Source organism: Ambystoma mexicanum, chromosome 7q, assembly GCF_040938575.1.
Source record: "Ambystoma mexicanum isolate Mex_15411 chromosome 7q, UKY_AmexF1_1, whole genome shotgun sequence".
In the NCBI taxonomy this organism is placed as follows: Eukaryota; Metazoa; Chordata; class Amphibia; order Caudata; family Ambystomatidae; genus Ambystoma; species Ambystoma mexicanum.
In genome coordinates this window covers 985,217,889-985,230,255 of record NC_090941.1, presented here as the reverse complement: position 1 = coordinate 985,230,255, position 12,367 = coordinate 985,217,889, and the positions used below count along the sequence as shown (strand labels likewise).

General features: G+C 45.7%; 1 protein-coding gene across 1 annotated transcript in view; it reads right to left on the bottom strand.

The window, feature by feature from the left end:
• Window positions 1–12,367, bottom strand: part of ARHGEF17 (Rho guanine nucleotide exchange factor 17) — a 1,051,814-nt gene that overhangs the window by 513,371 nt on the left and 526,076 nt on the right. The window contains exon 2 of the mRNA XM_069640110.1: window positions 3,441–3,518. Coding sequence (XP_069496211.1) covers window positions 3,441–3,518 — 78 coding nt within the window. The remainder of the gene's footprint in view (window positions 1–3,440; window positions 3,519–12,367) is intronic.

Below are 12,367 nucleotides of genomic sequence, written 5' to 3'. Positions count from 1 at the left end.
CCATCGCGCGTGCCTTGGCATCAGCAAAAGTGGAACAAATGTTTCTCCTCAATTTGCCAGCGGCCGCGGGGGGCGAGTGAGCGAATGCACCACAACAGATCGGCACTGCATTCCTTTTCTTTTCTCCTCTGTCCCATAATCATGCGGGTCCTCCACGTCCCTCCGAGGGGTGCCTGTTTTTTCTGAATTTCCGGGTGCCCTTCACTTTGCGTTTCCCCTGGCTGAGGTCAGGGCCCCATGGGGCCTGGCTCGGGCCTCTGTCGGATCCGCCGTTCGGCCCCGGGGGGACCCCGATCAGTTTGTCAATGCCTCTTTGGATGTCTTCTTCTGTAACGAAGAAAGTTTTCCCTTTGCCATTCAAAGGATAGGTAGAATGGGTGTCCCCAGTGGTACCGGACCCCCTTCTCCTGCAACCACCTAGTGATCGGAACGCATTTTTTCCTCATTTGTAGCGTGAGGGCGGATAGGTCCTGGTTGATTGCCACCCTGGAGTTGTCGAATTGTATCTCTCTTAGGGTTCTGGCTCTTTCAAGTATTTTTGCTTTGTGTCTGTAATAGTGGAACTTCGCAAGCACGGAGCGTGGGCCCCTACCGCCTCCGCCAGCTCGATGAACCCTATCAATCAGGATGGTTTCTCCAGAGTCAGTTCCCAAGACAATCCTAATGATCTCCTGCACTTTGCCCTCCAGGCCGGTCTGGGTCTCCCCCTCCACCTCCGTCAGGCCGAAGAATCGCAGGTCACATCTCTGTTCACGATTTTCCATGTCGTCCACTTTGAAGCGGAGCTCCCCCTCGTGCCGCTGCATCTCTTTAAACCTTGCCTCCATCTGAGCCTCCAGAAAGACAGGGGACGCCTGGTTATTCTCTACCCCCTCCATTCTGTCCTCCAACGTGGAGACCTTGGCGGTGAGGTCGGCCAGCTTGAATCCCATGTCCGTTCTCATCCCCCTGATTTCGTCTAGGATTGTCTGGATATTGTTCTGCATGGTGTTCATGTCGGGGGTTGGCCTAGGTGGGGGGTTGATCTCCATCTCTTGTTTTCGGGGAGTGAATTGGTATCTTGCCAGGGTTTCTTTCTAAATCATGGGGTGATCTTCGTGGTTCCTCGAGGTCTCCCCCCGGGACTCGGGGAGACGGTCCCCCGGTTCCGTGCCAACTCCGATGAGGTGTGGTGGTTAGGACAGGCAGGTCGTGCCCCACGCCCCCACGCCCCCCCCCCACGACAGCCACTACTCACGGTTGCTCTGATGTGGGGCCGGTGGGTGCGTTCAAAGGTCGCCGGGGTGGTAGTCACTGTGGATGGCGAGTAGTAGGCCCATCAATAGGGTGGCGAACCCCACGATGGGCCCGGTGCTTCGCAGAGGGGCCCAGGCGTGCTCCCGCGTCGGCCCGGGCCTAGTAGGTGTAGGCCTCTAAGGGTTGTGTCGCAGCAGCAGCCGGGGGGAGTCCTTATAGTAGTTGTTGCGAAGATGTTCCCCAATGCCTGGGGGGCGGGGAGAGGAAGGGGCCCGGGCGCGCTCCTGCGACAGCCCGGGTCGAGATACACAGACGTGTGTGCGGCAGGCGGGGGTCCGGGCATGGAGGCCCGGGGCGTATTGACGCCCAACACCAACGCAGCGGGAGCCGAAGGTGGGCTCGTCTGGGGAGGCCCCCGCGGACGAGGGCCCCGGTTTCCGAGAGGCTCCCACGGGCTTTCAGTGATGCCGGCAGAGGCGCAGGGTGTCGATTCCTCAGATTGATCCCGGCGCGGTGCTCATCCGCGAAGAGGAGGGGCCCGGCCACGGAGCTTCACCTCGTGCGCGGCACGGGCCTGGAGGGGGGAGGGGGAGCGCAGAAGCTCCAAGTCAAATATCTCAGGGACCCGGGCACCCCCAAAGCTCGGGAAGGTATCTCCAGAGTCCCCAGGAGTTCCCCCACCTGGATTCCGCCTTTATAGGAGGGTAACATTCCTTTTTATCGCAGTTTACTCCACAAATCTCTCGGGGCTTCAGGGGAGCCGAACGATCAGGCAGCCAGCACGCCTGCGCCCCCTGGTGGCCTCAACTACTTCTTTTAACTTCCAATTGATCCGCATTATCTTGTTCTTTGCATTACCACAGCCACAGGGGTGACCCAGGCAACCTCAGTGCACGAGTGCTTACTGCTCTTTATCTTTGGTTAGAAAATAAGATAAAAACTTTATATATATACAAATTTTACTCTTTAAGTTTGTTGACTATATTCACAGAACTGAAACTGAAATCACTATGGATATCTTTACCTGAAGGGCGAGTGGCGCCCGAAACGCATAGTAGCAGATACGAGATACCCATCTGTATAACCTAACCAATCCCTGTCAAGGTATCTGGACTATTTACACTTGAACAATTTGTATTGTTTTGAAGATTTGAATCAAATATGAAAAATGCTTCTTTGACAAATACAACATAATTGCCAATGAATCACTGGTGAAACACTTAAGAATCCTTTGAAATTATATACACAGTAATGAGGATTAATTGCTTTGTAGGAACATTTGTCAATTTGAATTGCAAGTTGAATCATTTACAAATTTAAATCTTTCATATAAAACACGTTTTTGCAAAGATTACCTTGTATGGTGAAAACTTGAAGAATGTATACAATTGCATTGTCTATAGTGCATCCTGCTTGACCCCTGGTTTATCCCGAGGGAAGAATTATTTTCTCACTTATTCGGTCTGGTAGCACAGACCCAACAAGGAGCACCTGAACACTATCGTAACAACAAATCTAATCCATTATAAATTCATTAATAAGGAAAACTGAGTGCACCGCAACAACATACTACTTCTTCTAGTGACCCATGCAAGCTCAGGGGTGACCCATGCAACTCTGGTGGGAGCTGCCCGATCTCACAAATACACAAAGGAGTAGATTTGCCAGGGTTTTCACTGTCCGAACAACCGTTTCCAGAGGTAGCATTGACGACATTCACATTTGCCACCTACTAGAATATCTTGACCACCAATTATGAGGGCAGAAATACTACTTTGTCAAGTAAGGCACTAACATGTGGGCAGTGAACTGACAAAATAACACAAGACACACCAAATTTGCAGATTTTAGCTATCACATCCAAGCAATTTTTAAGGGGGTATATACAACATAAAAGTATACAATATTTAAGGTGTATGCCCTCAAAAAGGCCCCAATATTTTATAATTTAGTTTATCATGGTTATGTGATATATCCAAGTTTTTAGGGACAATTGAATATGCAGGATAGTTCCTTTATTATTATTTTCTATTAGTTTAACAACAAGAAATTTAAAGAAATACAAAATAACCTTATTCCTTAAACAACCACTGAGAAACGTCCCGGTATGCACTAGACTACACTTAACGGAGTACTCTACAAATGCTTGCAGAGCCGCACCAGCTTTCAGCCCATGATTCCCTTTGACGTAGGACGCAACCTACCTGCATCAGCGTGCGCAGCGATTCCACGTAGGACTGTTCTGTATCCAGTAGAGTCATGATGACATGCTTCCTCATGTCCTGCAGAGAAAAAGGATGGAGGGTTAATAGTCAGAATAGTCAAAGAAGGTAGACTAGCAACTCAGCAGCAAGCATTACCAGACCACCTTGGAGAAACAAGCCAGTTTCAGATCAGCACACGCTAGAATTTTCAGACCAAATATTTTCTCTTTAATTATATCCTTGCACCCGAGAAAGTGCAAAGAAGCATGAATTGGATTATTATTTTATTTAAAGTGTGCATTATAACTTTTTCTCTAATAAAACTGCTTCCTCTAATCATGCACTCAAAATTCAACCACCTTTTTCGAATATGCCAGTCTTTAAAAACTAAACCAAATCCTCGGTTACCCCATTACAGAAATTAAGGCACTTCACCTTTTTGCACATATTTCATGAAACCTAGACCACTCTCTAGAAACTAAAATATTAGGAACCACAGCGTGTCCTGCTGAGATAATCATAAGAAATAATGTCACTTAATTTACTAGACCATCATTGAAACACATGCCACTTAATCTGCTAGGCCACTACAAGGCCTAGCAGATGGCAAGGCCTAGCAGATAGCTCAGGGGCAACGCATTTGTCTTGGAAGCAAGACAACGCAGCACAACAGAGGTTCGAATCCTGATCCCGCGCTTAGAAACCATTATAAATGACCAATTAAAATAAAATAAAAGGAAAGTAAATTCAGACATTTTTAGACCGCCCTCAAAAAACTAACTAAGTCAGTTTTTTGGGTCATAATCTAAAGCACTTCCCCCTGCTACTGCTAGACCAGAAGTTACGTCTAGAGGCCGTTACTACTAGAGACCGGAAGTTACTACTAGAGACCGGAAGTTACTGCTAGAGACCGGAAGTTAAGCTGCGCTCTACGTGGCTTTAGAAGCAGCGTCTTTTGCAGAGGGATCCAGCAAAGTAAAAGAAATGTTTCTGAGGGACCGCTACCACTGCCAGTTCACTTTCAGGGAATTGAGCACATCCTCTTGTAGATTACTCAAGACACTAAACCAATTATTGCTCTGTCCTAACTCTACTAAATAATAAACAGAAGGGTTTCCGTCATCAAACCACTTAAAAAATAAAAAAAACCTGCCATAAAACAAAATCCATGCCTCTGTTTTTCCCAATTTATGAACAGATATATAACTTTAGCTTCCTGACCATAAAATACAAGAGAAACAGTTTCCTTTATAACAATTCATAAACAAAGTCAATTTCTATGCTAAATATTCACAACAAACTAAAGTGCTTCCACCACGAGGACATTGTAGAAAAAAACTGCTTCCTCGGTTATACCTCTAATGAACATTTATTTAGCCATCTGATATTAAATGCTTGATCGGCTTAACCACTTCGTTTATATTGCCACTTATACAAGTAACAATGTATAATTTGCTAGTAAATCACTTACCCAGAGCACTTGCTGCAAGCAACCTGGAGGTACTACCCATCTAGCCCACTCGAAAGAAATTGGGCTACTTTGCCTACTAGATCACTCTATGGAAACTGCCCCCTTTCTCTGCTAGAGCACTCAATGGAAACTGCTCCCTTTATCTGCTAGACCACTATGGAGAATGCCAAACTTTCTCTGCTAGACCACTCCATGGAAACTGCCCCCTTTCTCTGCTAGACCACTATGGAAACTGCCCCCTTTCTCTGCTAGAGCGCACTATGGAAACTGCCCCCTTTCTCTGCTAGGCCACTATGGAGAAAGCCAAACTTTCTCTGCTAGACCACTCCATGGAAACTGCCCCCTTTCTCTGCGAGACCACTCCATGGAAACTGCCCCCTTTTTTCCCTGCTAGACCACTCTATGGAAACTGGCCCTTTTCTCTGCTAGACCACTATGGAGAAAGCCAGACTGTCTCTGCTAGACCACTCCATGGAAACTGCCCCCTTTCTCTGCTAGACCACCCTATTGAAAGTGGCCCTTTTCTCTACTAGAGCACTGCATGGAAACCATTCAATGTCTCTGCTTGACCCCTCTATGGGAAAAGCCAAGCTTTCTCTGCTTGATCAATATGAAAACCGGTCCACTTTCTCAGTTGGACCTCTATGGAACTGGGCAGCTTCCTCAGCTGGACCACTTAAAAGAAACTGGGATACTTTGCCTTCTAGACCACTCTATGGAAACTGACCACTTTCTCTGCTAGGCCACTATATAAAAACACGACACTTTCTCCACTAAAGCGCTTAATGGAAAATGGCCCACTTTCTCTGCTAAACAACTCTATGGAAACTGACCATTTTCACTGCAAGACTACTATGTGGAAACAGGCACACCATACTAGGAAAAGGCAGAGCAAAGGCCCAGCATGACAAAGGACGTTGGCTAAAAAAAGAATCGAGACTGAATAAAAGGCGATTCTGATGAGATGTGGCCAAGCTGGCAATTATGGAGTCTTCTCAATCTAACCGTCCCTTTTTGGCAGCCCACTGGTAAAATGCCTGTCCAGTCATCCTTGCGGCTGGTGAAAAGCCTCTCTACCCCTCAACCCAATGTGCTATTTTGAGAGGAAATACACAGTCCCAGAGGGGTTTTTGCAGAGGGTGCTCTATGGCAAGGCAATATTATGCAGCTGCCCTGGGTAACACCAGAGGCGTCCATTACAAGCAACACATGAGGCCGAGTTGCCAGGTGATGCGTTGCAAACATGCTTGCATTGGCTCTGCCATCTTGGCCCTGAGCCTTAAGCAGAAGTGGCAAAGTCACAGCTCACTCTTGGCAGTCACCCCTTCAAATCCTTCCCAGGTTTTGCACACTTTGTTTAAGATAAACAGCGAATGCCGCTTACCAATGCGAGATACTCGAGGGGAAAAAAAGATTCCGTGTCGCCAATTGGACAAAGAAGGTAAACTATTTCGAGTCTCTTTATTAAGAAAAAAAATGTATATGTTACAGCAAATTCCAACTATGATAATGAGGACGATTGGCCATGTACTGACAGTCTGTGCAGTGTAAGCTCCATGTGTACCCGCTAGAAAAGGAAGGAGACAAACAAACTCCTTAGAAAATCTATTTGTACCTTTGCAGATAAGCAGTCTGTCTTTGCCTGCAGTGTCTCGTCAATGTAATTACGTGACTATGAGGCCTGCATTTGGCATAGAGAATGCACGAAGTTCTCAAGGGTATGCAATGATTTTGACGAATGAAAGATAACTAATGGAATCTTTAACGAACCAAAAACATTAATAAAAATTTGGAAAACTATATATATGTATTTGGGAACAGTTTTGGGGGTGGGGGAAAAAGTATGAATAAAAATAGGGAGGGTTGGGGGTTAAACCCCCAAAAACAAAGGAAGAAAATATTTTTTAGGTGTTTTTGGTTCATAAAAAAATGGTTCGTTGATTTTTGTAAAACATATATGTAGTTGGGAATGGGAATATTAGTTGTGGGGTTGTATGAATACAAATAAAAGGAGGGTTTTGGTGGTACACTCCCCCAAAAACAGAGAAAGAAAATATTTTTGGGGTGTTTTTGGTTCATTAAAAATTGATTTGCTGTTTTGTGATTCGTTATATCACATTTAACTGTTCAAGGCTTAAGACTGTTCCATTCAACGTGGAATACACAAGCTTGCACTTTATGTTTAGTTTAATGTAGAGAACAAAACGAGATAACAGGGACAAGAGAAATGCTGACTGACTCTGAAATAGACAAAGGGAGCTCAGCTGCAATAAGGCAGAGGTCAACTTTCCAGTAGCACTGATGCCAACCTGAGAGGCATGAAGGGCTAACTAGGCCCTGCCAGGACTAGAACCCGATACTGCATGTTTCACACAGGTACAAGGCAAGCTAGGTTACAAGCTAGGTTACATGTTTAGCCATGAACCATCAAACTGGAATAACATGCAAAGAGACATGACTGTTCAGCAAATAGCATGTTTAAAAGAAAGGTATGACCATCATTCCCAGATTTTCGAAAGACCTTTACATGAGGACTTATTCTGAACACTCAATATATATGGGGGTACCCAGAATATACGGACACAGGGCGCCCTCTGCCGAAAAATGTCCAAAGCAGCAGTGCTTTGGACACTACATGTCAAAGATGAGGAATACGTTGGAGGACACAATCCATACGATACTGCACCTATACGGTCCAGGGTTCATGTAAGAAAACCTCTAGACTGAGCCCACTCTAACTACCAACACCCACAAGTCAATTTCTCCACAGTAGACAACTTAAAAGCATTTAGTTGCCTGTGAAGTGCTGTCTTATATGTAATTGTGGAGCCCTCAGCTGCCACCAGTTGCTACAAGGGTAGTCACTGACAAAACTGACCAAACCTCACCCGGAATCCAATACCTACAGCTACTAACTATATCGTACAATACTAGTCGCACCTGTCAAAATTGTTGTTTGTCAGCAATTGTAAAAGGATAGTACCATGTGCACTTCTGAAATGCATCATATTAGTTATCAAGTATGTTCAGACTATTGTCTGCTGAATACTCAGTTACTCACTATAAAAATATCACACACTATAACATTGCGTCTCATTAATCTTTCATTTGGCAAAGCTTAAGGTGACAAAATAATTTGGTAATGATTTTTCTTTTTTCTTTTATTGGACATGTGTATAGCGCCTATACCCAGGGGTTTCTAGTTGCCACAAGACAAGGGGTGAGGGGTGGACAAGGGAATCACAAAAGTGCAACAACAAAGAACCGTTATACTGGCTTTGTGACAATCCTACTGTGCAAGTGTATGGCAGGGTGATAGGTGCAAAGGGGTGGGGCAATGCTTTAAGTGGGGTAAGAGATTGAGGGGGGGGGCTCATTTGGGGGCATGGCTTCCATGGTGGGCATGGCCTAAAAAGTGCACAAACCATAGTAAGGTGCGCAAACAAATATATAAATGTATTTGTATGCGTACCTTGCTATGGTTTGTGTACTTTTCAAGCCACGTTTTATAAACATCGAAATATGTAACATATTTCGATGTTTATAAAAGATGGTTTGAAACGTACACAATTCAAACCATCTTTTATAAAGCTTTGAGGATGGACAAAACCCGAAGTGTCTTTGTCCGTCAACAAAGCTTTATAAAAGATGGCTTGAATTGTGTACTTTTCAAGCCATCTTTTATAAACATAGAACATGTGTTACATATTTCTATGTTTATAAAAGATGGCTTGAAAAGTACACAATTCAAGGCATCTTTTATAAAGCTTTTCCAAGGGACAAAGACGCCTGCTCTGCTCAGAGCACAGATCTCAGAACCCGAAGCCTCTTTGGAACCCGGCAGCTTCGTGATCTATTAGATCATGGGGCCCCACAGTCGTATTCTGGATGAGTTGAAGGGGGTGAGGGCAGGAAAGAGGCAGGTTGAAGAAGAGGCTATTGCAGTAGTCAAGCCTACAGAGAACTAGGGCTCTGGAGACAATGAGATTCTAGGGGAAGGTGAGGAAAGGTAGAATGCCTCTGAGGAGATGAAGCTGGAAGTTGGACTTCTTAGCAAGGTCCATGATGTGTGGAGAGAGGTGTCAAAGATGATCCCAAGGTTTTATGCCTCACATGTGGGTGAGGGGAGAGTACCAAAGGTGTCTGGCCAGCGAGTTGGGGAGGGGGGGGGAGACAAGGAGCCGGCATCCCAATGAAAGAGAAGGTTTACTGCCTTACTGGCATTAAGGCAAAAATCATTGGTAGAGCACCATGCCAGAATAAAAAAGTCAGGCAAGAGGGAGGAAGAGGAAGATGTAGGGGAAGGCAGACATAAAGAGCTGTGTGTTGTCTGCTTAACACTGGAAATAAGGGGAGAAAGTGGAGGTCAGGTGTGCCATAGAAGCCAGGGAGATGTAGAGCCATGATGATAGGATAGAGCCCTGAGGGGCACCACAGGTGGATAGCTAGATGGAGGAGAGAAAAGGGCCCATTTGCACGTGGGAAGGTCTGTTAGATAGGAAAGTACATATTACTACCAAGAATATTTAAGCACAAGCTAAAGGACTGAGTTTGCAAGGATTACTTTTGCTTCTGGTTGATCAATTAATAAATGTGCTGCACGCACCAAACAAATGGAATAACCTCAAATGCCACTACAGGTTTTCGAATACTGTGAAATTGATAAAGCCATCAAATATTAAGAGAGAATTTTTGTATAGGGAATTTTCTTACCTTTTCTTGGTTATTCACGATTAGCACATTTTTCGATTGGCTAAATTTAAACCATCAGTAAAAACATATGATCATAAATTGAAACTACTTTTCAGCAGCCCTCGAGCTCATTTTGTAGCTAGTTCAAACCGTCTCAAACTTTGGTTACTAAAATCAGCCTCCAATAGACCATCTTCTTAATCGCCTACCTAAAGAATGCACAATTATTGCTCCATTCTGGTAACTTAGATCACATTTTATGGGTACATGTAACCATGATATCTTGGCTATATGATGCAAGCCTGAAAGCAGAGCCTGGGATTGTAGTCAATTGTCATGCAATACCTTAACAAATGGCCAGTGAAACCACACACTTGTTCACAAGTGCAGAGCCCTCCCACAGTATTACCAAACACGTTCGTTCGATCAATCACTAACCGAGCACTAGCATAGGACATCGCAATCACACCACAGTGACGCTGCATATTGCAACTGGAGCTTTATCGCCCCGTATGTTCATAATAGCAGATAGACGTTTTAGTGTCAATGCAAAGGTTATGCAATCTTGGTAAGCAGCGCTCCTGTAAGGCCGATGTAATCCACTTAAAACTGACAACTACAGCACACAGACACCATCAAGAGGGGATGGGGACCTTACAGCCAGTGGTAGGAGTCCCACTACAGGGATTCCCAGAGCCAGTTCTGCCAGAGAGGTAATGTAGTGCCATCTTATCTTGCCACATACCTGTATTGCACAATACTACCCAGTCTGTTTCAATTTTCCCTAGAAAACAATTCCAAGAAGACCCAGCTGTGGAAGAGCGAGCAAGTGACACGACCAGGAGAGACACAGCAAGACTGCTGCAGAATGATCCAACAATTCTGATGGCCCAAGCGAGCTTGTATCCAACAGCGATTCCACCCCTCTGCCCCCAAATGCCAGAGCACGGAATGCCAAGTTCAGCAAAGTAACGTTCTCCATTACAAAGACAATGCAGTTACCCGTAAAATGGACACAGAGCAGTACTGTTAAGTCGTCAAACAGTACACGCCGGAAAGCCCTCACATGAACTGGGAGATTGAAACTGACTCTTGCTGCAGCAGGCTGTTACTGCCGGAAGCCAGCGGCCCGGCGCATCAAAATGGGGCAGGGTTTAAGAACTTTTAATGCTTTTGCTCAACTGTAAAACCTTCCTGGGGAAAAAGAGCAATCAACGGTTGGTCCGGGAACCGGCAAAGGAAAATGGCCAATGGAGGAGGAAGCAGGAGGCTAAGTGGGAAGACCGGAAACAGGAAGGTGTGGGTTATTCAGGAGCGGTCAAGGGAAAGGAGAAGGGGCAAGTGACCAGGCAGAGGAAGGACAGTGGAGGAGAGCATGGAGAGGGATTGCTGAAGGAGTGTGGAAGGTGAGTTATTGGTTGGTGAGAGAAAGTGGTACTTGGTTGCGAGTGAAAAGGATGGTAGAGAAGAACAAGTTACTTTCTTACCTGGTAACGTTCTTTCGATGGGATGGTCCGACGACGTATTCCATATCTATGACATGTAATCACCACAGCTGTGCTGCTTCGGAAACTTTTTTCTGCGTCCTGCGTCGATGACGTCGACGCGCCGTCGTCGAGGACCTCCTCTGACGTCCGACGTCATCCGATGTGATAAGTAGGACGCACGACACCCGTAGCCTCAGTTGTAGTTTTTTCCCCCAGAACGTGTGACATTAGTCAACTGCCAGCCAGACACAAAGCCTTGCGGAACGTAAGCTGCAATCGCAAAAGAAATTCTGCAGCAGGGAAGGCAGGACGGGAGCGATATGGAATACGTCGTCGGACCATCCCATCGAAAGAACGTTACCAGGTAAGAAAGTAACTTGTTCTTCGAGGGGATTGGGTCCTCCGACGTATTCCATATCTATGACAGACTCCCAAAGCAGTACCAGAGCAAGGAGGAGGGAAAGAATTTAGAAACAAAATTTAGATTAGCCAATCAAATAGCAGAGCAAAGGACCGCCTTGCCAAAGGCCAGATCCTGTCCTCGGATGGAATCGAGGGAATAGTGGCGTACAAATATATGTACTGAAGCCCAGGTGGCTGCATCACAGATGTTGCGAATAGGAACACCCCTCTGCAGGGCAGTAGATGCAGCCATACCCCTGGTAGAATGGGCCCGCAAGCCAGCCGGTGGGTCCTTACCCGCCAAGCGGTAACACTCCGAGATGGCCAAAATAATCCAGCGAGACAAAGTCTGTTTCGTCACAGCTTGCCCAAAACGCTTTCCAGCGTAACCAATAAAGAGTTGATCGTCCACTCTGACCCGGGACATGCGTGAAACATAAAAGCTTAAAGCTCTCCTAGGATCAAGCCTATGGAGCCTCTCCTCTTCCTTACCAGGATCCGGAGGAGGATAGAATGCCGGAAGAACAACCTTCTGGGCCAAATGAAATTCCGTCACTACCTTCGGAAGAAAAGAAGGACGAACTCGAAGGACAACCCTGTCCTTGTGAAATACAGTGAAGGGTGGCTTAACTGAAAGTGCCTGTAACTCACTCACTCTGCGAGCGAAAGTAACCGCAACTAAAAACACAGTTTTCAGAGTTAACAGCCTCAAAGGGCAAGAATGTAAAGGCTCAAACGGAGCACCCATAAGAAACTTAAGAACAAGGTTTAAATCCCAACCGGGCACCAGGAAAGGTGACGGAGGGAACACATTAGTGAGCCCTTTCAGAAACTGTGAAATTAAAGGGATTTTAAAGTAAGAACAGTCTTCAGAC